The sequence below is a fragment of the Tachysurus vachellii genome, chromosome 26 (assembly GCF_030014155.1).
Source record: "Tachysurus vachellii isolate PV-2020 chromosome 26, HZAU_Pvac_v1, whole genome shotgun sequence".
Lineage (NCBI taxonomy): Eukaryota > Metazoa > Chordata > Actinopteri > Siluriformes > Bagridae > Tachysurus > Tachysurus vachellii.
In genome coordinates, this window is record NC_083485.1 from 1,928,089 (window position 1) to 1,955,402 (window position 27,314).

Below are 27,314 nucleotides of genomic sequence, written 5' to 3' on the forward strand. Positions count from 1 at the left end.
ACACATGGTTTTAGGGTACTAATGCTGACAAGTTGGTGGTGGTCATTATTGCCCTAATGCCCACTGGGTCTTTTTCCTAAGTTGAATTTCTTGGCTGTTTTACGGAAGCCTATTTCTCATAAAGTTGGTTAAAGCCTTTTTTTAATAAAAATAAATAAATAAATAAATAAATAATCATTGTGACATAAGTATGAAATAAAGTCTCAAGTCTAAAGTCTAAAGTATTTGTGGTGTAAAACTGTTTTTAGTCTTCAAAACACTAGGGGCTTTTGACAGTAGATGAGGGGTTTAAGCCCCTGAAGTGCCACACTCACAACGCCACTGATCCACACCCTCATCTAACAAATTTCTCTTCTTTTGGTCACTGATGAAAGGGTGTGTTAAAAATTACACTATGGACTTTTACAGTAAAATAAAATGTTTTATACATTAAACTGATAAATGTCCTGATTTTTCACGTGTGCATATTGCGTGAAGTTGGTGAATTCCCCGGAAATAAATTTTCACGCATCTTTTCATTTACAAGAAGTCAAGTCACTTTTATTGTCACATCACCACAACACGTGCCATGGTGAGTGAAATTCTTGGGAGCGTGTTCCAGAAATTGCAGAACAATTTGCATACAGTAATTAAGAAACAGAAATTAAGAACAGTTTACATACGGGTAAAAAAATGTGCAAAATGCTCATTACCAGGTGAAATGTGCAAATGTGAAAAAGATGCAATGTGCTCATACATAGTCAGTACACACTGTGTACTATTAGTTATAAGTATAAGTATAAATATAAATATTATATATATGTAATATGTTAAGGTGCAACAGACTGTACAGATACAGAAATGTCCAGTGGTACAGATAGATTATTATATTAAATTAAATGCAGTGTGTATGTATAGTCCAGTGTGTATAAATGCAGTATGAATGCAGTGTGTGTATAGTCCAGTGTTGAACTGTTGAAGTTAAAGAACTATACAAACCCAACTTCTTGAAGAAAGTAAACAGGTAGAATATGTGTTCTCAGCTCGCACTGGACAAAAAGAACATAAAGAACATAAAATCCTGTCTTTAAGAAAGGTTCTGTATGTTCACAGCATCCACACCTTCATCTAACAAATGTCTGTGCTTTCAGTCACTGATGGATTCAAAACTGCACCATAAACCTTTACAGTAGAATGAGAGGGTAGACTTTTATCAGCATAATCAACAAGATACTGACACAAAACAAGAAAATGTTTGTTCGCGGAAGTGTCACGTTTACATTTAAATATACGTCCTGATTTGCGCACATGCGCAAACGGATAAAACCGTTTTTCTAACTTACCCGGAAGACGTTTTTTCCCGCAACTTTTTATTTAGCAGAACTATACAGACCCAACCTGCTGGTTCTGATTCACACAGACTCGGATATTTTCTTCTTATTCTTTATTTTCCTGACTGAGCAACACATAAATCTTTGGTTCACCTCCACAGTCTGCAGCATAAAGTCTAAAGAAGAAAGTAAACTGGAAGAATCTGTCACTTTCTCAGCAGATACAAAGTCAGGTAGGAATCAACTGCCCATAATCTGTTTATTTAATAACAAATATAAATCGTGTTCAAGCATCAAAACTTTATGTTACATGATCTGATTTAATAATAATAATAATAATAATAATAATAATAATAATAATAATAATAATAATAATAATAATATGTTTAATTTATATAGCGCCTTTCCCAAGCTCAAGGACGCTTTACAAGGTAACATACATATACATCGGGCATTTGCCCAGGACGAAAGATCACATGCAGCTGCATGAGATAATAACAGAAGACAGGACTAAACACAAAAACATACAGTACAAGAGATAGGACTCTACATAGTACACAATACATACACCACATTTCAGAAAAATTAAGGACTCCTAATATATATCCATTTACTGGTAGTGAAGGTTGAAAAGGTGGGTCTTAAGCCTTGATTTAAATTCAGACAGAGTGGTGATGGTTCTGAGTGCAATGGGTAGGGAGTTCCATAGTGTTGGAGCAATGACAGAAAAGGATCTGCCACCTGCAGAGGATAAACGGTACCTAGGAATACAAAGAAGTTCATAGGATGAGAGAAGATCGGAAAGATGGGGGGGGGAGAGCATTTAGTGCCTTATAAGTGAGCAGTATGATTTTATATTTTATGCGTGATAAGACTGGCAGCCAGTGAAGATCAAATAATATAGGGGTGATGTGGGCAGATTTTTTTATTGGAGGTTAACATTCTGGCAGCCAAGTTTTGTATGTACTGTAAACGTGAAATAGAGTGAGCTGATAGTCCAGAGAAGAGTGAATTGCAGTAATCGAGACGAGACGTAATCAGAGCATGTACTAATGTTCATTCGTCATCATTTCTGCAGATAAAAGGTCGCAGTTTGACAATGCGTTGTAAATGAAAAAAAGACGTTTTAGAAAGGCTGCGAATATGGGCATCAAAGGATAGTGAGGGGTCGAATATGATACCTAAATTTCTAACGGTAGCTGAGGGGAAAATCGTAGTAGCATCCAGATCAAGACTAAAGTCCACAGAGTTGTTTTTTTATTAGAGATGGAGGACCAGTTATCAGAATGTCGGTTTTACCCAGATTCAGGCTAAGAAAATTTGAGTGTAGCCATAGTTTTAACTCGCTAACACAAGAGGAAAGTGAGGATTTTACATTAACAGAATCTGGTTGACAGGTAGTGTATAACTGAATATCATCAGCATAACAATGATAGCTAAAACCATGTCGACGAATGATGTTGCCAAGCGGCTGAATGTACAGAATGAATAGAAGTGGACCAAGAACAGAGCCCTGTGGGACACCATGTTTAAGTAAGACAGTAGGAGATTTGGAATTCTGAGATCTGATAACAGAAATATAGAGAGACTACCTGAGTCTCCAGTGAGTAAAAGATCATTAACAACCTTTACTAGCGCGGTCTCCGTGCTATGCTGTTGGCGGAAGCCAGATTCAAAAATATCAAAGAGGTTGTTACCAGCTAGGAATGACTGCAGCTGAGAGGCCACAGCCTTTTCCATAATCTTTGATACAAATGGCAGGTTGGAAATAGGGCGGTAGTTGGATAAGTCTGCCGGGTCTAGATTAGTCTTTTTGAGTATGGGAGTAACAGCAGCAGTCTTAAGTGACACAGGTACAGTAGAGGAGATAAATGACATATTAATAAGGTGGGAGATGGGGGCAGAAATCGCCGATGTACAGTCTTTTAGCAGGAAAGTAGGTGCAGGATCAAGAGTACATGATGAGGAGTTAGATTTTTGTATTAACTCAGTGATTAATGAGGAATTGGTTAAGGCTAGGGTTGTCATAGAATTATTAGATTGAGATTTCATATGCTCATCAGTAGTTGGTTCCTCACCAAATGTCGCATACAGAGTATCTAGCTTACCCTGGAAATGGTTCAGGAAAAAGCAGCACATAACCATGGATTCAGAGTCACTAAGGCTGTGCTTTGGTGCTTGAGTCAGTTTATTAATTGTGCTAAATAACATTTTGGGCCTATTGCTTGCTTTGTTAATGATGTTGGAGATATGGGAAGAGCGGGCTGTATTTAAGGCCAATTTATATTGCTGAAGACATTCGGCAAATATAAGAAAATGTCCAGTTGAACCAGTTTTCCTGAAGAGACGTTCATGTTGTCTACATTTGACCTTCAAACCTCGAAGCTCTGCATTGAACCACGGGGAGGAATGGGACAAAGGGACAGACCTAATCTTAGTTGGGGCAAACTCATCCAACAATTTTTCAACAGAACAGCAATACTTGTCATAAATCATTGATGGGCAAGTTAAATTTAGCACATCAGAAAGAGTAGAGGAGGCAACAGAATCACAAAAGGAGCTAGTGTCAACAGTATTTAAATGACGATAACGTATGGTTAGATTTTTGATGTGGTTGACTGGACAGATAAATGTAAAATCAAAGGAAATGAGTCTATGGTCAGAAAGAGGGGTAGCTATACTGTCAACAGAGATATTATTCAGAACAGATATACAAACAAGATCAAGCGTGTGACCATGAGTATGAGTTGGAAAATTAACATGCTGGATGAGGTCAAAACAATCAAAGACAACATTTAGCTGAGTAGCAGTGGAGCAAGCAGTATCAACATGAATGTTGAAATCACCAAGAAGAATAACTTGGGACGACACAGCACATGCTTGGGTTAGTAGTTCACTGAGTTCTGAGAAAAAAATCACTTTGTTGTTTAGGTGGTCTGTAAATTAATATAAGTACAATGGGATGTTTGGTACCAAGCTTCATCACCATGTACTCAAATGTCGTGGTATTGTGAAAAACCAATTTAGAGACAGTTAATGACGCACGAAAAATGACAGCAAGACCACCCCCTTTACCAGTTGTACGTGGTTCTGACATATGCCGGTATCCAATAGGGGTAAGCAGATTCAGGTGGATAAAATCATCTGGTACCTGCCAAGTCTCTGTGAGAAATAACATATCAAATTTATTGTCAACTATTAGCTCATTCATATAGGTGCCTTTGTCTGAGATAGATCGACAATTTAGAAGGGCACAGTGTTTATTTGTTCCATTGACAGCAGGGGTATGCTTAATCACAGAGTCAGTCATATTAATGTTGACAAGGGAGCGATGTCGATTATGAGAGCATGCCGACTGTTTCATAGCCCTGCTACTAGACCAGATAGAGGGGATCACAGACGATGATGACTGATGAAGGACATATCTCCTTCTGGAAGAGCGATGTAAATATCTTGGGCGACGAAGGATACCAGATGAGCGGCAATGGTCATACGTCGCGGGGTCGAGGCGCCAGTGCCCATTTAGAGCCATTAGCTCGCAGGGCTTGTATACCATTTCCATATGATTGTTGTTGAAACCAAAAATAGCCAGAGATAGAATAGTAAATGCCAGAAGCTTTAACATGTTGAAAAGAGCCATGGAAAAGTCAGCCGACAGCATTACCGCGTTAGCCAGAACCGAACCCAACCCAACATCAACAAAAGCACAGGAAAGGGCAGCTACCTGACCAAACAGTATGCTAACAGACAATCCACAAGTAGAGTGTTAACTCACCTCATAGTTAGTCAGATCGATGGAGGATCGAGAGGGCAGAGGGCTCGCGAAACCAAACTTTTCCTGCCGCTCTCCAACTCTCTAACACGGCGAAAGGCAAAAGATACCATCCAAACATATGGAAATTCCTCAGATCGGGAAGTAATCCAAACAATTCCGAGACGTGAATTAACGCAGCAGGCAAACAAACAAAACAAAACAAATCAAAACAATAACCCAGCATGGAGCGGCAGCTAGATGCGCACAGCGTTCCCAAACCGGAAGTGTTTTACAGCTGTACAGATGTGTTCTCTGTCTGAACTGAGAGTTTAATGTCTTGAATTGAATAAGTTCATTACATTTTGTTATAAATGTAATGTTTTATGTCCTTTTTCTCTCTTTTACATCTAGTTTAAACTACCAGTTTGAGTGATTCGTTCTGTTTTCCTTCATTTCTCTGTCTGCTTTATAATCATAATGCTGTGACTCGACATGACACGTCTAATATTGTATTCAAACTGTTCTGGTATATCCATGTATCGTCCTCTGTACAACATGACTCTACTCTATTACAACATGACTCTGTACTCTATTATATGAAAAAATAATCTAATAAAATAATAAAATATAATATAACATGCATATAACATGGTTCCCACTCTTTTTCAGAGATCAGTTTCCAGGACTTTTCCAGGATATTTCAAATTTAGAAAAAAGACAAGGATCACAGATTCACGGCCTAAAGCAATATGTTCTTCTCTCCAGAAGTCTAAAAAACGTCTTTTCTTTTCCTCTCAATGGCAGTTTCGACTTTCTTTTTCTTTTCATCCTAAACGCATATTCAAAGAAACGCCACTATATTGTATGTTGCTAAAAACGTTCTGCGCCGGCTTTGTTTGGAACTACTATGGTTAGTGAAGGATAGAAAGGAAGTCACTTATCTTCTTGTTTAGTCAACTGTTGCAAAAATCAATATCACATTTGCAAACGTGTTTTTAAGTTTACACAAGACAGCGTCATCCGTCACAGCGAGTTTAAACAGCATAACAAAAAACCCGTCAAAACTCTGTTTTCTGTATTCTGTTACTAACGTTAATTGTTTTGACCAGTTGTAAACTGTTCTTTAAATGAGCAAGAACATTTAAAAATAATAATTTTCTAGGACAACAAGATTTTTTTCCAGGACAATTTATGTTTTCTATCATTTTCCATGTGTTTTCCAGGACTGGAATATTGGTCATTAATTTTCCAGGATTTCCAGGTTTTCCAGGACGTGTGGGAACCCTGATATAATAATTTTTGGGGATTCCAATATGAGCAGTGGTTGAAAGATAAAAACAAACTTACTTTTGTTTGTTTGATGTATTGCAGCGGTTTAAGATACAGAGACGTAGTCAGCGATGGCCTGCAGTAGCACCAGTTCTGGTGAGTTTTTAGATTGTGTTTTATTTGTCATTTGTCATATCAAATGTTTTAATTAGATGTTTGTTTTTGGTTTTTGTTGTCAGCGGGTGACCTGCATCGTCTCTCAGAAGTGAGGATTGTGCTGCTGGGCTGTAGAGATGCAGGGAAAAGTTCATCAGGAAACACCATCCTGGGCGAGGAAAAATTTGAGTTCAACCAAACTTCACAGTGTGTGAAGAGACAAGGACATGTAACTGAGAGACAGATCACTGTGGTTGAAGCTCCAGGATGGCAGAGAGATAACGCTGTGGAGCAGCTCCTCAAACAGGAGATTCAGACCAGTGTGACCATGTGTCCTCCAGGTCCACACGCTGTACTGCTGGTTATACGTTTGGACTTTGAATTTACAGAAAGAGAGAGAAGAGCGTTAGTCAGATACGTAGGTCTTCTCGGCCCGACAGTCTGGAGACACACCATAGTTCTGTTCACCTTTGGAGACTCTCTGGGAGACACAACCATAGAGAGACACATTGAGAGTGAAGGACAGACTCTGCAGTGTCTGGTAGAGAAATGTGGGAACAGATATCATGTTTTTAATAATAAAAAGAGAGACGATGTCTCTCAGGTCTCAGAGCTGCTGGAGAAGATTGAGAAGATGGTGGCAGGGAACAGTGGCTGCCATTTGGAAATAGACAGAGAGATATTGCAAAATGTGGAGCAGAAAAAAGCAGAGGAAAAGAGGTCAACAGAGAGGTTGATGAAGGTGTCAAAGAAAAGGGAAGACATTAGAAAACACATGTGTAAGTCTGTGCATGAATGCAATCATATTTTTTCAGTGAGATCAAATATTTATGAATCAGTATGATCTCCACTCATTAATTAATAAAACATTGTAATTGGTATGTTGATATGATATAATAGACATTGAATCACTTCTGTATATGTTTTAAAATCTTACCTGTTTGTGTTTTTCTGTATTAAAGGTGTACAATGAAGCTTTATTAATTATATGTACAGTTACTAATTATTAGAAGGAACAGCAGGGTAACTTAAAGTCTGTGTTTTTATCCAGCGGTAATACACCATCTGCCGGAAGTGAGGATTGTGCTGCTGGGCTACAGCAATGCTGGGAAAAGTTCATCAGGAAACACCATCCTGGGCGAGGAAAAATTTGAGTTCAACCAAACTTCACAGTGTGTGAAGAGACAGGGAAATGCAACTGAGAGAAAGATCACTGTGGTTGAAGCTCCAGGATGGCAGAGAGATAAAGCTGTGGAGCAGTTCCTCAAACAGGAGATTCAGACCAGTGTGTCCTTGTGTCCTCCAGGTCCACACGCTGTACTGCTGGTTATACGTTTGGACTTTGCATTTAGAGAAAAAGAGAGAAATGCGTTAGTCGAATACGTAGGTCTTCTCGGCTGGACAGTCTGGAATCACACCATAGTTCTGTTCACCTTTGGAGACTCTCTGGGAGACACAACCATAGAGAGACACATTGAGAGTGAAGGACAGACTCTGCAGTGGCTGGTAGAGAAATGTGGGAACAAATATCATGTTTTTAATAATAAAAAGAGAGACGATGTCTCTCAGGTCTCAGAGCTGATGGAGAAGATTGAGGAGATGGTGGCAGGAAAAGGCTGTCTTCTGAAAACTTCTGAAAACACAGTGATATCACAATACCTTCAACAAAATACGGGGAGAAGAGCAAAGAAAGCACAGAGTGAAGGTGGAAAACTTTTTATACCTTCACCAAGTTCCAGGCTTGGTGAGTTGCTTAGAGTATTTTTTTTTTCTTTATTAAAGCATTTTTATTTGTTTTCTACTTTACTTTTGTTTTTCACTATATCACATTAAACGTGGGTTAAGTCTGAAAAGATTTTAGTGTGTTTTCTTTTCAATTTCAATTTTAACATTCCTCAGAAGGAGAGCTTGAGAACATAATGTAGTGAAATTTGTAGGTTATAAAATATGGTTTTAAATAGTTTGTACAATTATAAATAAGGTATTTAAGAAATAACAAACAACAAATTTGAGAGTCAACAAACACTGTGATTGTGCTTTGTTAGAAATAGAAAATAAATGAAGATATTTACATATTAATGTTAAATTAATTTAAAGCTGGAACACTTCTGGAGTTCCAGTACAGCTCCTGTACTCTTTGACAAGGAAGACAGAATTCTCTCTGAAAATAATTTGTTTTGTATGAATATTTTTAGACAGTTTTTCGAAGGCCTCTATGTCCAGTCTCTATCATCCAATCTCACCAAAACAGGTCAGTAGGTGGATTATCTCTGCTTCATTGCCCATAATTGTGATTGTGTGTGTGTGTGTGTGTGTGTGTGTGTGTGTTCGAGTTCATGGTGCTTTGTAACAGACTAACTTCACATTATATCTTTACACCCTTTTCTCTCCAACATGCATGAATGTAAGAATGTGTTTTATTTATTCTTCCAGTTTTATTGAACACAGTGATTACTGCTGACTAATAACTATAAATCTAACTAACTACAGGCCAAACCATTTGTTTGTTGAAATAGAAATTAATGCAAAAAATTACATGTAAATTGAAGTAAAATTAAAATCAGTTCAAAAATAAATGGCCATTTTATTTGTCACTCTTCACCTATTGAAAAATTAATCCAGTGTATTCAGATGTTCAACTGATCAGTTAAATGTGTTGAAGTAATAAAAATACACACCTGGTCTCCTGTTTTATTTACAGCTCTCAGGCTCCTCTGTAGGGACTTATGATTTTTTTGAAATATCTGAGGATATCTATGACTTGTTCAGGTAAGTAAACTTTTGTACATGTGTGGAAATCTGTAAAATTCATCCAGCTGTGGATTTTCTTTTGTCTTTATCAAAGCGCTTAAAGAACTTTACTAATTTATTTTGTTACCTACCACTTTTTAGTTAAGTAGGTTTCAATAAAACCAAAGTTCATTTCATTGATTTCATTTCATTCAGTTGACTTGTTCATTTCTGAATTCAGACTAAATCCTGACTGCTGAAGTACAGCTGATATGTTTCTCACCTGGGTTTTCTGTTCTCCAGGACTCTCCACCTTCAACCTGGACAGTTTAAGTGTACATTCACTGACCTTGTGTTTGAGATGGAGCTGGAAGGCAGACTGATGTATAAAGTAGTGTCCTGGGACAGCCATGTCTTGGATGGATTACACAACATGGAGCCAGCAGGACCTCTGTACAATATCGAGTGCTATTTAAATTCAATCCATCGCCTGCACCTTCCACACTGTGAAACCCGTAAGTTGATTTTTGACTAAAGCTTATATTTTACTTATAATAAATTGGTAATAAATAAAGTGAAAGCTGTGACAGTGTAGTGAAATGAAGTCTTGGTACAGGGTTCCAGTCAGTCTTATTTGGTCCGAAAAGCTACTTAAAGGTGCCCTTCCACACAAAACCGTTTTTACTTGTATTTTTTGATATGTGTTAGGTCCATATGTGTTTGTGTTGTGTCGTAAATTTGAAAACGAACTGTTACCTCCCCGGTCAGTTCTAGCCACTTAAAAGAAATAAGCGGAGAAATCAGGTCAGTTAGAAAACTGCTCAGTGTGACGTAGAAATGATCAAGCTCATTACTATTCATGAGCTCTCCCACTTGAGACCACGCCCCCAGGATTCGTGTAGCTCAGTGAGTTTCCTATACAGCAAGGACGGCTGAACGTCAACGGGCTTGTGAAGAAGCCGTTCTGAAGCAATTCAAGGTGATTGTAAACAAATTTCCTCTAGCCTAGGCTACTTATAGCGCTGGGTGAATGAATAGTCATGCTCTCATATCCTAGCGGTTAGCCAATCGGAGCCAAGCAGCATAGCTCATTTGAATATTAATGAGAACTGGTGCAAATCGAGCTGAGTCTTCCTGCAGGCTTTCTATACCACACTAGAATGGCTTGAAACAAGGTAACCAAGGCATTATTTCCACAAAAAAATGTTACAGAGTCCATGGTAAACTTCAGACATTACCACAAAAGTAATGAAATACGTGTGGCAGGGCACCTTTAAGGAACCAAAGAATTGCTGTTGTTTGCTCACTAAAACAGATATTGCACATTACAGTTCATTGTTGTACCCCAAAGTTAAAAGTCTTCCACGAACAACAAGGTTGAGTATTTATGACCAGGTTACTTCAGAATATTTCAAGATTACTCTCAAAATTATGACTTATACTGTAGAAATAAATTCATAGTTACTTAGTAACTTACTATATATGAGTTTGTAAAGTGTCTATTAAACATAAACAGTAAAAATAGTAACAAGGTTTTCTCACTATATAATTATGTAATGTCACAGTCCTATAGTTGATATAGAGTATTGCAATATATCGCTACTCTGAGATAAAACCTGTGTTTGTTCATCTTATCCAAAGTGCCTTGTTCTGGTTGATGTGTTGCAGGTACAGATGAGGTTAAATTGACTGTGGCTCATGTGACTGGTGGAAATTTGGAGATCATTCAGCCTGTAGAAGTAACAGACACACATGTGATTATAGAAGTTCAACACCTCTCATGTTTTGGTGTTTTAAAGCAATTGTTATATAGAGCGTATCCCATCAGAGCCCAAGTTCTGTTGTTCTATGAGCAAAGTCTGAGTAAACTTCACATCCATCTGTTGAAGCGGAATGTTCCGGTCGAAAAGGTGATCTGCTTTAATATATATAATTGGTATGTTTTTTTTTTTTGTTTTTTTTTTATTTTATTTTTTTATTGAAAAATCAACAATCACAGATACAAGAATGTATACAGAAATTCAAACAACAAAGAGCAGACACTCCCACCCCGCCACCCAAAACAAAAACAAACCCCCAGACAAAGACACACACACACACACACTCACGCGCGCACACACAAACACCCCACATCCCCCTGTTAAAACAACTGAAGAAACGGAAAAAAAGGTTATGCATACAGTCCAATTATTGACCGAATTAGAACTCTAATCAGGTAACACCTGTAGTCTCCTAAAGTAAGAAATAACAGGTTGCCACTTGCAAAAAAAGGTATCAGTAGAACCCCTCAGTGTATATTTTATTTTCTCCAACTTAAGAAAGAACATCAGATCCTTAAACCACTGAGAGATGGAGGGACATCTTATTGCCTTCCAGTGCAGAAGTATACAACGTCTGGCCAACAAAGATGAGAAGGCTAAAACATCTTTGTGTACAGAACTCAGTGATACTGACTCATTGGTAATACCAAATATAGCGATCAGAGGGCATGGCGTCAATTGCACGTCAAATATTGAGGACATAATGCCGAAAAAACCTGTCCAGAATGCGTGTAATTTTGGGCACAGAAAAAACATATGACTTAGATGACAGGGGGAAGCATGACATCTGTCACATCTGTCCTCTACCCCAGGATAGATTTTTGCCTGTTTAGATTTGGAAAAATGAATTCTATACAAAACCTTAAACTGAATGAGACTGAGGCGGGCACAGGAAGTGGTAGACCGTATCTTATCTACGGCTTTCTCCCAACGTTCGTCGCCTAACTGCAGCCCTAACTCCTCCTCCCAAGCGGTCCTGGTTTTATCTATATTACAGCTATTGAGAGATAAAATGAAAATGTATATCTGGGAAATCAAGCTACGCTGGTGTGGAGTGAACATGACTAAACTCTCCCAAGGTTGCTTGGGGGGTACAGAGGGAAAATTGGGAAGGCATTTAGATACAAAGCTGCGGACTTGGAGATATCGAAAAAAATGAGCTGAAGGCAGCCCATACTCCAAGGACAGGCTGGCAAAACTTCTAAAGATGCCATCTTCATACAAATCATAAAGTTGCTTGATGCCTTTTTCGTGCCATAGTGAAAAAGCTGAATCTAAAAAAGACGGTGGGAACAAATGATTTTTATTCAGGGGGCCCAGTGCTGATAGAGCCCTAAATTTAAAATGACGCCTAAACTGAAACCAAATCTTAAGTGTGTTCAGTACGACTGGATTGTCAGTGTATTGAGATGGTTTGATCGGAAGGGGTGAGCAAAGCAGAGCTGATACAGAGGATGATCTACAAGACAGTAGCTCCAGATTGCACCAAGTGGATTCCGTTGAATTGGTCCAGGAGTTTAGTTTTTGGATATGTGCAGCCCAGTAGTATATTTGAAAATTGGGCAAAGCAAGCCCACCACTGAGCCTACATCTCTGCAATAGAGTCTTACGGATTCTGGGAGGTTTTCCACCCCAAAGAAAAGAATTAATGATTCTATCTAAAGCATCAAAAAAGTACTTAGGTAAAAATAATGGAAGCGATTGAAAAAAATAAAGAAACTTGGGCAGAACAATCATTTTAACTGCATTGATTTTTCCCATTAAAGACAGAGGTAGACTGCTCCACCTCTGAAAATCCGACTTCATGTCTGCCAAAAGCGGAGCAAGATTGGCATGAAAAAGTTTGGGTAAGGAACGGGTCACCGTAATACCAAGGTATTTAAAGCCTGAACAGTTGAATTTGAACGGCAGATTCAGGTGCTGAAGTTGTAGAGCGGTATTGTTTACCGGATAACACTCACTCTTAAGAAAATTCAGTTTGTATCCTGAAAAAGAGCCAAAATCATTTAAGATAGATAAAATAACAGGAACAGAGCTTGCAGGATCCGTCACATATAGCAACAAATCATCGGCATATAAGGATACCTTATATTCCGCCCCCTTGCGAGTTATACCTTTAAAGGCTAATGAGGATTTAAGTTTAATGGATAATGGCTCAATGGCAAGAGCGAATAGCAGTGGTGACAGTGGGCACCCCTGCCGGGTTCCACGCCCGAGACTGAAATAATCAGAGCTAATATTATTTGTCCGAACACTGGCTTGCGGGGATTTATAAAGGAGGCGGATCCATGAGACAAATGCATCACCAAACCCAAATTTCTTCAATACCGCAAACAGGTATTCCCACTCGACTCTATCAAACGCTTTCTCAGCATCCAATGAAACGACAACCTCAGGAAGCGGAGATGACTGCTTAGAGTAAATTATATTGAAAAGTGTACGAGTGTTAAAAAATGAATGCCGCCCTTTTATGAATCCAGTTTGCTCCATAGATATGATATGTGGTAGTACATTTTCTAACCGGGGTGCAATTACTTTTGCCAACACTTTCACATCGGCACAAGCAAAGAGAAGGCTCCAGCAGATTTAACTCAACAGAAATTACGAGCAACTATATCTGGTTAACGGCTTCTCTCCCCCCCTCCCCCCACGTACATATATAAACAAAGTTTCTAGACCTGTCCAAAACCGGCTCCTTTTCCAGACTTAGTGCCTCCCTCAACAGCGCGGCAACACTCGCGACAGTGGAGCTATTGGGACCCTCCGGAACACCGATTATCCGGACATTATCGTGCCGTGACCTAGCTTCCAGATCTTCGCATTTGGTCTCCAGTTTTTTGAATTCAACAGTAAGACGTTGCATGTCACGTTGCATTACAGCGATATCATCGGTGCAAACAGAAAGTGAGCGCTCCATCTCAACTACGGTGCCCTTTAATTCCCGCACCGCAGCCTCATTCGCAGCTTTATCACTAGACAGCTGCACCTTCACCGCCTGCAGCTCCGATTTTATTGTTAATAATTCATCTCCCAATGTACGTTCCAATGTACGTAGTTCGGCCTTAAAAACCTCGGTGATTTCGGACCTCAAAAAGGACAGCAGCTCTGACTTTAATGAGTCAATATCAGCCTTAGAAGCTGCCTGTGACACGATGGACCCTTCACACGTAGGTGGATCATGTGAAGGCGAGGTCGTAACTGTTGCACCAGGCCGCATCTGCGACTGAGTCGCGCTACGGGTCTTAGTAGTTTTACCAGACATCATAATTACCTCTAGATTCAAATATCCAATCAACGAAGGCAAAACGAGGGATTAAGAGCAAAAACAAAAGTGAAAAGCTTGAAATAATAACAATTCTAACAATAATCCACCGGAGCCTCCTAACCCCACGTCCTACTCCATGGCAAGCTAGACAGCGCCCCCCATATAATTGTTATGTTTAAAGTTATATGTTAGTGATCTTTATTCCTGATGCTGTTCTCATGTGCACTGAAGATATTTTACTGTTAGACACGTACACATGTTACTGCCAACAAAATAAAATATAAAATATTTATAATATTTTTATTACATTTGTTTAAATACTTTTTTTGGAATAACAGGTGCAGAAAAAACATCAGAGATTCACATACATTACAACAAGCTCCAAATGTATACTGAGCCCTCGTAAAACATACAGGACCTGCTGTAAAACTGATGACTGTGATTATGTTTCTCAACCAGAGGTAACGTAAAACTGCTCATGTCATTGTACAACAGGTTTATTGGCTCATTGTTGACTTCTGTAATATTGTCTCCTTATGTCACCTGTTTACTCAGGAGGAGAAGTTTGATCGTGACTATGACCCAAACTACCACCCTACATTTGAGGTGATCCTTAATACTGACATTAAACAAGTCACATTAAGTATTTTGGATGAAAAAGACCAGGTGGTGTGGAAGCCTCGAACTGTCTTACTTCCAGGTAACCAAATGTTAAAATGAAGGTAAAAACTTTTATGAGAGGCTGGTATCAGTGGGTTAGCAGGGCTAAGTCTGTCTCTCTTTCATTCATTTAGTCATCCATCCATTCTTGCATCTTTAGGAGATTTTATCCTGACTTCATGTACTTATAGAGATGTTTTTCCAGACATTTAGTGAAAGGTTGTATATGACTGGTTAATGATGATGAATGAATGAGTTCTGCTCTTTTTCAGGAACTGTAGCTCTGCGTGTATGTTAATTATTTTCTGTCTTGTCACATCAGGTAGATGTAGAGTCTCAAACAGTAACGATTCACCCGGTAAGACTTTCTGAACCATTTTACTCACTGGAAGTTTCACGTTGGATTTCTATGGAACAATAATCCAGTTAGTGTGAGCACTGAATGGATCCTGATGCACTGAATGTGTAATGTGTAGATTGTCAAAAAGTGAGTTTAATGTTTCAAATTTTGTTTGTGTGTATTTTAGGTGCTGATTTTGTGGATAAATACAAAGCTGATCTCATTCAGAGAGTTCCTTCAGTAATGGAGATAGTAGACTGTCTAATATCCAAGAATATTATTACTTATGAGATGTACAGTAAGATCAGTGCAGAAAAAACATCCCAAGACAAAATGAGAGAACTGTACAAATATCTCAACTCAGCAGGACGAGCTGCGAAAGCTGAATTCTATCAAATTCTACGAGAGAAACATCCCGATTTAGTGATGGAGCTGGAGTCGAGATCGGATATGGATTAGTGGACGTTTAACAGAGTGAATCACATGCACACAGGGGTGTAGAGCTGATTCTTGGGCCCCATGTAAAGACATTGTCTGAGGGCCACTTTTCCATCATTTCATTATCAATGCCATTTGTGTTACACATTTCCCTTACAGATACAGTACCTGCTTTTTTTTTTTATTATCAGCATGTTTGTACAAATCAAAATTTGCCCGGACTTTGGCGACATGCTTCTGTTTATGCTCTGTGTCACGTGTCTGCCCCGCCCTTGTCTCTTCATCCCACTTCTGCACACCTGTTCCTGATATGTTAATTGTGTTGTGTATTTAACCCGTGACACGTTGCCTATGGCGGAGCGGAATCCTCGTAATATTTCATCTTGTCATGTCATGTCATGTTTTGTCGAGTCCTTGTCCCTGTTTTGCGTTTTTTATTTAATAAACCAGGATATTTTAGCTATCCTGTATTGTACAAAATCAAAAATGAAGGCTGAAAAACTTTTAACAGGTGATCATTTTTAGGATAAATGTTTTATGGTACAAGGATCTTGTAAGCAGGTAACGACATAGTATCTCATTATTATGAATGTAATCAGCCATTTGGTTCCCCCTTTTCCAAAGACAATATCAGTGTTATTACATCAAAGGAGCATGAATGAATCCCATAATTGATTAGAGGTAGAAATAATAATTTACTTAACCTTGTGGTCTTTAACATAATTGTTAACTAAAAATGTTATTTCACTAAAATTCTTTTAAATTCTATGAATTGCCAGTGTTTATATATAAGCTGCAGCTTAATCTCTCTCTCTTTCTATTTATAATATATGTATATATATATATAAGAGAAACAGTCAGTAGAAATTGTAATGGATATATGTAACAGGTATATAAGTGATCCGTTCTTGCGTTTTCCGTAAGTACAGCAGAGAGAAGAAACAGAGCGCATGGGGAGGGAGAAGGCCACACCAATACAATGACCACACATTAGAGATGAGCCGGATACTCGGCTGAAACGAGTATCCGGTACGGATAAAGCACTTCTGCCGAGTACGAGTATTATACGAGTAATACGAGTCACTATCTGTGCTCGGATTGAATGAAAATCATCATTGGGTAGCTGATTGTGTCAGCGTTCTGTGATAGGCTAGTCACAGCGCCCCTCCCCTACACACATACAGATGTATTGTGTTGCTGTGTCTCGCTCTGCTCACTCACAGTCACACACAGAACAGCTCTCTGTCTCTCCCTCAGTCACTCGGATTCGTGGGTCTTTTCCGTTAATGTTTAGGGTTTCTTCAGCTTTTTACTTCGGGTTGTAACGTTAATAATATGTACTTACTAACCAGTAGAGTTCTGGTAAACGTGGGTTCGTTGAGACGTGGTGCTTGCTTGGTAGAATGCGACTCGCATTGCGTCTCTGCCTGTCTTTTTTTTCTTTTTTAAACCTTCAGCTGTCTCTAACCAGTAACCAGACACTGAGTGTCTGACACGTTTTTGCTGTATTTCATAAAAACATAAGGGTAGTAAGCTAGTGTTATAAATATTACAAATTAATTATTAAGCCACACACACACACACACACACCTGGCGTGGAAATAAAAAAGAACCAAAATAAATAAATAAATAAATCACACTGATCATAAAAAATTTAAAGTTTTTTACTTCATAATTGCACTGCATTGTTTTGTTTTCATTGTTGCAAAACTTGTTCTGTAATATAGTTCGTTTGCTATCGTGATCAAAACCATTGATCTGAAGCTCAATCCTGATGCTGTCCTGTAAATATTTTTCTAATCAGCAATAAATATAACAATTTCTGATCAACATATATCAATTGCATGCTTAAAATAACATACCGGTTAAAGCCCCGCCTACTTCTTGGTTAGGCCCCACCCACTCCGAGTACAGACACAGATACAGATAATTCATATGGTTAACAGATACAGATACAGATAATGCTGTACTCGCTCATCCCTACCACACATATTACAAAGCAGTTCAAATATATACAGATGGGTCAAAGGATCCACACACTGTGTGCTGACTTTCCACTAAAGTCAGCGGTGAATCGTGTCTGGGGAGTGAGCTATTAATTGACGCGTGTCAATAAAAGCAAATGTTCTTTTATTGGAACAAGCATATCATACAGTCACCATAGTTCCATTGTTCATTCGTCCACAGTTCATAGTCCACGCCAATCCTGAACACATCACGTGTAGCTAAAAAACTAAAAAAAAATCCAAAACGATGAAAGTATATGCTCAAACACAATAAATCTCACATGCGGTCATGTTTCACTGTCAAAAAACTGTCAGCTTCCCCCGTACACACAAAACACACCCCTCTCTCCCAGGTGCACTCATTTATTCATTAAAAGAGATTGCCCCCTACTGGTTTAACAAGGTATGTTCATATAAGGATCCACACACTGGATACAGAAGCATCAGTCTATACCCAACAAGGTAAAGTCAAAATTCAATTCAAGTTTCAATTCAAGTTTATTTGTATAGCGCTTTTTACAATGGACATTGTCTCAAAGCAGCTTTACAGAACATAAACATAGAGCAGAAGATAAACATAAGGAGTAATATAAAGAATTAATATAATAAAAATTCAAAATATATATAGTTCACAGTGTGTATGTATGTATGTATATGTGTTTATCCCCAATGAGCAAGTCTGAGGTGACTCAGGCAGCAGTGGCAAGGAAAAACTCCCTTAGATTGGTAAAGGAAGAAACCTTGAGAGGAACCAGACTCAAAGGGGAACCTCATCCGCATATGGGTGACACTAGATGGTGTGATTACAAATATACAGTCAGACAAGTGTTGTATTGGTGTAAGGATCACATGGAGTTCAGATCTCCTCTTAGTATCACAGAGTCCAACTGGAGCTAAATGTCAAAAGGAACATATCTGACATCAGCTAGAGTGCTATAGCACTTCAGTGAATAGAGCAAATACAGCCTACTAGGTCAGTAATTTGTACAGTTGCACTGTCGGTGTTAAGCATCCTGTCAAATGGAACATTTCCAGCAAAAAAAGACTTGATTGATGAAGCAATACAAAGCCTCATTAGAACTAGTAGGTACATATGAGTGAATGTCTTGTGGGTCAGATCACATGTAAGGGTAAAAAGAAATGAGGAGGCAGACAGTCTGGCCAAGCAGGATTTGATACACTCACATACTGACATGCATTTATCATTAAAGAAAGAAATAAGAAAGATGTGGAAGAAGGAGTGGGACACTGGAATAAAAGGAAGGCACTTTTACCACATTCAAGAGCATGTTGGTTCAGAAAGAAACAAATCTGGCTCCAGAAAAGAGGATCTCCAGAATGAGCATTGGACACTGAGTTAAATAAGTATTTTGCACAGAACAGAGAAGCTGGGAAATGTGATAAATGTGGGCAGGAATAGACAGTAGAGCACGTTTGGTCCTAACCACAGTATCAGGATTCTCCTCAGGTTTAGAGCTGTTTTTAACCAGATATCATTGTTGTCAGGATTCTTTGCTTAATAACAGTTACATTTTAAACTCTAATGATATTCCACAAGATTACTGTTTCTTTCTTTATCTTCTTTCTTCTTTCAAAAACAAATTTATGACCTTTATTTCTATGATTCTTATAAACTACAAAAAAAAGAAAGAAAAAGAAAACGGGTTCCTTTAAGTGCGTGGGTGTGACGTCATCGCCTGCGCGAGCACATCGGTCAGGAGAAAGCATGTGTGTTGTGTTCCGGTTATCTTGCGTGTCTTGTCAAATACATGCCATTTTCGGTGATTGAAGATTATTTTACGGAGAGGTTTCATTAGAGTACCGAGTTATTTGGCCGTGTGTATGCGTGTGCAGACGCCTATGTGGACCGGTGCAGCCGTTAGCAATTACACTGCCACTTGTAAATAAGCTATCTGTGCACTTCTGGTTAGATGCTAACTGCATTTCATTGGCTCTGTACATGTACCTTGCACAATGACAAGGTTGAATCTAATCTAATCTAATCTAATCTAATCTAATCTAATCTAATCTAATTAGCACGAAGCTAACTCACCGCGTGTACCCCGGGTTTGTTATTCTGGAAAGATCCGCTTGTGTGTTTCAGAAGAGAGTAATGTATATTTTAATGTCTATTTTGTTTAAAATGTATGTAAATATGAATCTTGTTTGAGGGTTAAGGTGCTGTGATTGTGAAACATGTTTTGTTTTCTTTTACATACTGACACTACCGTATTACTTTTAATATTAAAACGTATTTTATTTATTTTACTACTAAAGTGTATTACTTTTGTGACTAAATTCTAGTACTTTTACTATTAAACTGTATTACTTTTCTGATTTTGGTTATTGATTTTGTCATTTGTTTATTGGTAAATTAGAACAAGCATAGCTCAGAAACGTGTACATTAAGATTTATCAAAGGTGATTTGTATGTCACGATTTAAACCGAGAAAAGCTGTTAATTTGGATGTTTAATTTTGTTTCTGTTTTTCATTTCGTGACCCTTTGGAGGACTGATTCTCTGTCTCAAATATCTAAAAGCAAAAGAATAATATCACTTAGCTTTCAGGAATAAAAGAACCCCATTGTAGAGGTCTTCTCGGGTCTAAAGAAATGTACCCGACCCGAAGTGACCCGAATCACTTTTTACCCGAACCCGACGTAATTTTTTTTTTTTTTAAGAAAGACCCGACCTGAGACAAACCCGAAAAAATAGACCCGAGTCCGACCTGACCCGATGGCAATTTTTTTTTAACCCGACTGGACCCGAATGTTGCATAACTCAAGTAACCGCTACAAGTAACACTAAAGTAACCGCTACAGTGTGGATTCAAAATTGATTGACAGGTCCGTTTCAACGAAAATTTGCTTACCGCCAGGCACACGCCGCCAGCCACATGTCGCAAGCGGTGTTGGAGAGGTTGGAAGAGGGAGAGGAGAGGTTGGAAAAGGACTCAAGTCGATGCACACACACGAGATACAGTAGTTACTCTCTTCTCTGGCTCTCAACGAAGGCGGTCGCATTTTCTCTCCCTCTCCTCCCCTCTACTTTCCCTGCTTTGCTTCTTTCGTCTCGTCTACTGTCTTATACTTTGAGAGACTCTCTCCGCACTGCTCTCCAAACTAAAATATCATGGATTTGATAAACTGGTCTCTCAATGCAATTGACACCATCTTCTCGACGAGAAGCTTGGGTTCGGGGGAACCTGACTGCCCTGCCGGAACGTTTGCAGCTGGCTATACGATGGACGCGTGGGAGAGGTGGCGGGTCGTGTGTCTGGCGGCTCTTTCTGTGGAGGACATTGAAGATATCTACCTATTCGGAACCATGATAACAGGAGTTCTGCTGATTGGATTAGGCATTGCCCTGGTTTATCGAGAGAATCAGAAAACGGTAACAGCTGTTCAAAATCTCCCAAAGCTGTCCGTCATGATCGATGCAGTGGGCAGAGCGGTCAGCACTGAGGCTGGGACTAATAACCGCATTATGGGTAACATCACGATGAAGCTCACTGCTTTGGATACTGTTTTGGTTAACATCATGGAGAAGCTCACTGCTTTGGAAAGAAAATCGGATCGATATGGAGACCAGAATGGACTAAGAGTGTAGTCGTGTAAATTGGAATGCGTCTACTCGCCCCAAGACTAAACAATCCCAATCTTATCTGCTTTCGGCTCCTCTCAACCAGCACTGGCCTCGGCCAAGGCAGCTGTTGGAACAACAATTCCCCCGGCAGAGCACTGCAGCGAGACGCTCTTGCGTTCCTTCCCCCACTTCTACAGACACCTGCTGATTGTTGACTCTCTTTGGGACTAATCAAGGTTGTCTCCATGGCAATTTGCTGTGTATCGCTATGACAATCTTGCGGACTGAGGCACACCAAGATTTGATGCCGGGAGCAACGACTCTCCAGGCCTACACTTACATACATACACACACACACACACATACATATATAAAGATATGCACTCACCCCCCACCCCCCATCCCACGCCTTCGCCGCTTTGTACCGCCAGTCTGACAAGCGGGTCTGTGACCAGCGCCGAAAGGCCGCAGGACCTGATGGCTGCTTGCCTGTGCTGGATTACCTCCACCCCCCACTCCCCTCCCCTGTTGCAAGTCATGTGTTTATGGCGTACTGTTTATGTGCTTATGTTGCTGAGGTGTTTTTTTCTTGTTCCCACACTGTACTCCCCACCGGAGGATAGTCTGGGGGTTGTTGTTTTTTTTCTCCTCCCTTCCCTCATGTTATGCTGTATCTCTTCTCAATCCCCTGTCTTCCTGTCCTGTCCTCCCCTTGTATTGTATGTATTGTATGTATGGGCAGGTTGATGGCTAATTTCGCTGGTACCTGTGACCAGTGACAATAAAGGCTACTACTACTACTACTACTAGTTAACATTAATTTTAAATTACCCGATGCCGCTATTATTAGACCCGACCCATGTCCGAGGCAAACGTGAAACTTTTAGAACCGAACCAGCTCGGGTCTCGGGTCGGACCTTGGGTTTTCAGATCTACAGTAAGTGGACCCGTGAAGACCTCTACCCCATTGTATTTGTTGGTCCTGTGCATCATTTCCAGCGGCCACATTTTATTCATAATAAATTAGTAATAAAGTGAAATCTGTGACAGTGTAGTGAAATGAAGTCTTGTTACAGGGTTCCAGTCAGTCTTTCAGTCTTATTTCATCCGAAAACCTACTTAAGGAACCAAAGAATTGCTGTTGTTTTCTCACTAAAACAGATATTGCACATTACAGATCATTGTTGTACCCCAAAGTAAAAAGTCTCCAAGAACAACAAGGTTGAGTGTTTATGACCAGGTACCTCAGAATATTTCAGGATTACTCTCAAAATTACGACTTACAGTATACTGTAGAAAGAAATTCAGAGTTACTTAGTAACTTACTATATATGAGTTTGTAAAGTGTCTATTAAACATAAACAGTAAAAATAGTAACAAGGTTTTTCTGATCACTATATAATAATGTAATGTCACTGCCTTGTTCTGGTTGTTGATGTGTTGCAGGTACAGATGTGGTTAAATTGATTGCGGCTCATGTGACTGGTGGAAATGTGGAGATCTTTCAGCCTTTCGAAGTCACAGACACACACGTGATAATGAAAGTTCAACATCTATCACTTTATGGTCTCCTAATGCAATGTCTAGGCCAAGGGAATCCCATCACAGCCCAGGTCCTACTGTTCTATCACCAAAGTCTGACTAAACTTAACATCCATCTGTTGCCAGAGAATGTCCCGGTTGAAGAGGTGATCTGTTTTAATACATATGTTTATTATCTTTAACTTCATATGTTAGTGATCTTTATTCCTGACTCTGTCCTAAAAGTCCATTGAAAAGATATTTTACTGTTCAAAACATATTAGTGAGCAAAATTTGAAGTTTTAAAATATTTTTGCTAAATTTGATGAAATAATCTACTGTTTCCTTGGGCTTAAAGGTGCAGAGGAAACATAAGAGCATCACATACGTAACAAGCTTTTCATGTCAGCTGACCCCTGGTAAAAAATACAAAGCATGCTGTAAGACTGACGACTGTCATTATGTTTTCCAACCAGAGGTAAAGTAAAACTGCTCATGTCATTGTACAAAAAGCTCTTTGTCTGTTTTGATGAAGCATGTTGACTTCTGTAATATTCTCTTCATCACCTGTTTATTCAGGATGAGTGGTTTAAGTGTGACTATGGTATCAACTTCCACCCTACATTTGAGGTGTTCTTCAATTCTGATGTTAAAAATGTCACCTTTAGTCTTTTGGAAGAAAATGGCCAAGTGGCGTTGAAGCCTCGTGATGTCTTACTTCCAGGTAACCAAATGTTAAAATGAGGGTTTAAGACTTTTAAAGAGCGGCTGTTATCAGTGGGTTAGCAGGGCTAAGTCTGTCTCTCTTTTATTCACTTAGCCATCTATCTATCCATCTGTCTATCTTTAGGAACATTTATCGTAATCAGGGTCACACACTGGATCCAGAGTGGGAAAATTCACCCCAGAATGACACACACATAAACACACACACCTACACCTTGGGGTTATTTAGTAAAGTTCATACACCTACCTGGAGGTTTCTTTACAGTAGAAGGGGAAAAACCCAAATGAACCCACATGAGAAGAACATGCTAAATTCCACACAGACAGTAACACAAGCTCAGGCTGAGCTCAGAGTCGATATCAAAACAAATCTAACAGCACTAACTTCATTATACAGATGTTTCTCCAGACATTTAGTGAAAGACTGTATATGACTGGTTAATGATGATGACTGAATGAGTTCTGCTCTTTTTCAGTACCTGAAACATCAGATACAAGTAGAGCCTCAACCAGTAAAGATTCGCCCGGTAAGGCTTTCTGAACCATTTTACTCACTGGAAGTTTCTTGGGAAAGAAAACATCCCAATACAAAATGAGAAAAGTGTACAAATATCTCGACTCGGCAGGATGAGCTGCGAAAGCTGAATTCTATCAAATTCTACAAGAGAAACATCACAATTTAGTGACAGAGCTGCAGTCGAGATCGGGGCCTCATTAGTGGATGTTTAACAGAATGAATCACATGCACACAGGGGTGTAGACCGATTCTTGGGCCCCATGTAAAGACATTTCACTCACAGATACAGTAACTGCTGATAAATCACTGATGTTAAATATAAAATAATAGTAATAAAATATCAATACTATGTATTATATAAAATGTTATTTGCATGTTAATAGGAAGTGTTGGTCCTGGAGAGCCGTTGTCCTGTAGAGTTTAGCAATGTCTTCAGGATTTGTCGGAACTCGGACAAATCCCCCTCCGAGTGGACATATCTCAGGGTGAACCGCACTCTTAAACCTTTAGCCAAGTATTTGCTGATCTAAATGAACTTTAGTAATATCGCTATAATTGCTAGTAAATAAAACAATGAGAAGACTTCTCAGACCTGGATGAGAATGAGCAAACTTCTTTATTGCAGTCAATCAGCCAACAATTCCATTGAGCTCAAGGAAAAATCTCTAAGTCAAACCCAATCAAAGAAAAACCCAAAAGAGCATCCATATGCAACCCCAAAAAATTCTAAGTTCCCCAGGAAATTCCCCTCAATATATACCCTGCTGCGTCTAGGCGCCTCCTCCTTTAATTTACATACTTTCAGGCAATTTCCCATTATTTCTCAAAGTTGTACTTGAAGCCCCGCCTAATCATTTACATGACTTCTCTGAATTCCTCATAGGCCTCCTAAGTGACCTAATATCCTGTTTTCTGAATTCCCCTTATTTCTTAGAATCAAGGTCTGACCTTTACTCATATGCCCATATATGGATTTTCCTACCTATTTGATTTCCTATTATTTCCGCCCTTTTTCGCCATTGTTATTAAAAAAATGTGCTCGAGAGCTTTACATCCTTGTTCTTGTCACTCAGTCTTTCATGACAGATGTCTTGTGGAGTAATCCTCTTTTACAGCTACAATGAGTAAATTTCCTCATTTCTTTTCTTGCTATTCTATACTGTAAATGATTTCTACTGATTATATATTAACTTTATGAGTTTAGATCACGATAAAGGTTCTTGCTTATATTGGTCATGTTGTATTGCTATTATTGCTAAGCTCTTGCTGCTACAATGTTGCTTTGTATATAAGTGGAGTTCTATGTTAACTCCTTAAGCTTGCTAAACTTATGAACTTATTATGATCTCAGTCTGTCATTTCCCAGACTGGGCTTGCTCATGCATACTTTAAGTCTTAGTTCCTCTATTTCTACTAAAGGTTACTCTCTTTCCTCAACCTCTAGATCCTCAACCTCAGACTCAGCAAGTGCATCCAGCTGGTCGAATGATTCAGCTGCTTCTCCCTTCTACCTACATGAAGCCTGTTCCAGCTGAATTTAGGACTGTTTACCATCGCTTTCATGTGTCATCTGACCCATGAACTCTCTATGTTCTTGGACCAGCTCCACTCTCCTGAACTTGTGCCTCTGACTCGCACTTCCTTCACCCAAACTCATTTGTCTGACCTCGTAGATCAGGGAACTCAAACTGACGGCTGTCCTCATGCTGAAACTTACTGCCCTGTGCTTAAAACTTCTGCCTCTCCTCCATCTCCTGTTTAGCATCTTCTCCTTCTGATTCTGAAACTGGATCCCCAGATTACACTCTGTCAGGACTCAGCCCGGACTTTGGCCATGTGCTTTTGTGTACGTTCTGTGTTCACGTGTCTGCCCCGTCCTTGTCTCTTCCTGCCCGCTTCTGCACACCTGTTCCTCATGTTTCTGATTGTCTTGTTTATTTAGTTGAGCCGCGTTGCCTTGAGCAGCGCGGAATCCTCTGTTGTCTTTCGTTTTGTCCTGGTGTCTTTTGTTGTCGTGTCTCGAGTCAGTGTCCATGTTTCGTGTTTTTTTGTTAATAAACCCTGTTTTTCTTTTAAGCTATCCTGCATTTGGGTCTTTTATTCCCCCGTCCTGTGACACACTCCTACTTCTCCTAGGCCTGATAGCACTGAGTCTGGTTACTTTTACTAAGTTTATGGTTACAATAATCTTTTCTTGTTGACTCAGGTGTGGTTATTTATATGTTAGTCATATATTACCTTAAAACTATTACAACATCTGGGGCCTATTCCCATGTGTCTTATGACACCAATTATAATATTTTTAAGACCAAAATTAACATAACACTTTACTTTGGGGCATTCTTGAGTTCCAAGATTTTTCACAACAGATTACTAAAGCTACACACAGGTGAGGTTTTTATCAGTATTGGATCTAAACTCTGCAGGACAGCAGCTCTACAGGACCAACAGTGTCTACTCCTGTTCTATACTGAACACTATACTCAATACATTATCCTGTATCCAGAGCTCCCCAAGTATTATTGTAGAGGATTTTCTTTACTGTGTTTTATTAAAAGGCATTGGGGTTTGTAGTATTATCCTTTCAAACAGTAAATAAATAAAAAAATTATAACTGAAATCAAAAATTTGCCTTCTCCACCTTCAACCTGGACAGTTTAAGTGCACATTCTCTGACCTCGTGTTTGAGGTGAAAGAGGAAGGTAATGTGATGTATAAAACAGTGTCCTGTGTCTTGTATGGAATACGGCACATGGAGCCTGCAGGACCTATGTACAGTATTGAGTGTGATGAAGGTTCAATCCATCGCCTGCACCTTCCACTCTGAGACCAAGACGTTGATTTCCCCTTTTTTATTCATAATAAATTAGTAATAAATGAAGAAAGTAAAAGCTGTGACAGTGTAGTGAAATGAAGTCTTGGTACAGGGTTCCGGTCAGTATTTCAGTCTTATTTGGTCCAAAAAGCTACTTAAGGAACCAAAGAATTGCTGTTTTTTGCTCACAAAAACAGATATTGCACATAACAGTTCATTGTTGTATCCCAAAGTGAAAAGTCTCCAAGAACAACAAGGTTGAGTGTTAAATTAACTGTGGCTCATGTGACTGGTGGAAATGTGGAGATCATTCAGCCTGTAGAAGTAACAGACACACACGTGATCATAGAAGTTCAACATCTATCACTTTATGGTCTGTTAATGCAATGTCTAGGCCGAGA

General features: G+C 39.2%; 3 protein-coding genes across 3 annotated transcripts; all 3 read left to right on the forward strand.

Moving 5' to 3' along the window:
* The first annotated feature begins 1,308 nt into the window (after positions 1-1,308).
* LOC132841372 (GTPase IMAP family member 8-like) lies at positions 1,309-8,414 on the forward strand. Its single transcript, XM_060863725.1, has 5 exons — positions 1,309-1,543; positions 6,436-6,489; positions 6,573-7,268; positions 7,541-8,233; positions 8,389-8,414. Exons 2-5 carry the CDS (start codon positions 6,465-6,467, stop codon positions 8,412-8,414), a joined length of 1,440 nt encoding a protein of 479 aa, XP_060719708.1. The 5' UTR covers positions 1,309-1,543; positions 6,436-6,464.
* Positions 8,415-8,704: 290 nt separating this feature from the next.
* LOC132841373 (NACHT, LRR and PYD domains-containing protein 1-like) lies at positions 8,705-16,039 on the forward strand. Its single transcript, XM_060863726.1, has 8 exons — positions 8,705-8,740; positions 9,191-9,258; positions 9,523-9,734; positions 10,888-11,129; positions 14,643-14,765; positions 14,860-15,004; positions 15,287-15,322; positions 15,492-16,039. Exons 1-8 carry the CDS (start codon positions 8,705-8,707, stop codon positions 15,761-15,763), a joined length of 1,134 nt encoding a protein of 377 aa, XP_060719709.1. The 3' UTR covers positions 15,764-16,039.
* Positions 16,040-22,764: 6,725 nt separating this feature from the next.
* Positions 22,765-26,178, forward strand: LOC132841216 (uncharacterized). Its single transcript, XM_060863492.1, has 5 exons — positions 22,765-23,022; positions 23,214-23,333; positions 23,435-23,579; positions 24,058-24,108; positions 25,543-26,178. Exons 1-5 carry the CDS (start codon positions 22,873-22,875, stop codon positions 25,677-25,679), a joined length of 603 nt encoding a protein of 200 aa, XP_060719475.1. The 5' UTR covers positions 22,765-22,872; the 3' UTR covers positions 25,680-26,178.
* The last annotated feature ends 1,136 nt before the right edge of the window (positions 26,179-27,314 follow it).

What these genes read in the sequence shown, in the direction of transcription:
- LOC132841216 (XM_060863492.1), top strand. Translation starts at nt 22,873, where the DNA reads ATGAAAGTTCAACATCTATCACTTTATGGTCTCCTAATGCAATGTCTA. An exon ending in ATTATGTTTTCCAACCAGAG is followed by an intron (nt 23,334 to 23,434) that starts GTAAAGTAAAAC and finishes CTGTTTATTCAG; the next exon opens with GATGAGTGGTTTAAGTGTGA. An exon ending in AACCAGTAAAGATTCGCCCG is followed by an intron (nt 24,109 to 25,542) that starts GTAAGGCTTTCT and finishes CTCAACCTCTAG; the next exon opens with ATCCTCAACCTCAGACTCAG.
- LOC132841373 (XM_060863726.1), top strand. Translation starts at nt 8,705, where the DNA reads ATGTCCAGTCTCTATCATCCAATCTCACCAAAACAG. An exon ending in CCTTCCACACTGTGAAACCC is followed by an intron (nt 9,735 to 10,887) that starts GTAAGTTGATTT and finishes GATGTGTTGCAG; the next exon opens with GTACAGATGAGGTTAAATTG. An exon ending in GGAATGTTCCGGTCGAAAAG is followed by an intron (nt 11,130 to 14,642) that starts GTGATCTGCTTT and finishes TTGGAATAACAG; the next exon opens with GTGCAGAAAAAACATCAGAG.
- LOC132841372 (XM_060863725.1), top strand. Translation starts at nt 6,465, where the DNA reads ATGGCCTGCAGTAGCACCAGTTCTG. An exon ending in CTGCAGTAGCACCAGTTCTG is followed by an intron (nt 6,490 to 6,572) that starts GTGAGTTTTTAG and finishes TTTTGTTGTCAG; the next exon opens with CGGGTGACCTGCATCGTCTC. An exon ending in TTCACCAAGTTCCAGGCTTG is followed by an intron (nt 8,234 to 8,388) that starts GTGAGTTGCTTA and finishes AACATTCCTCAG; the next exon opens with AAGGAGAGCTTGAGAACATA.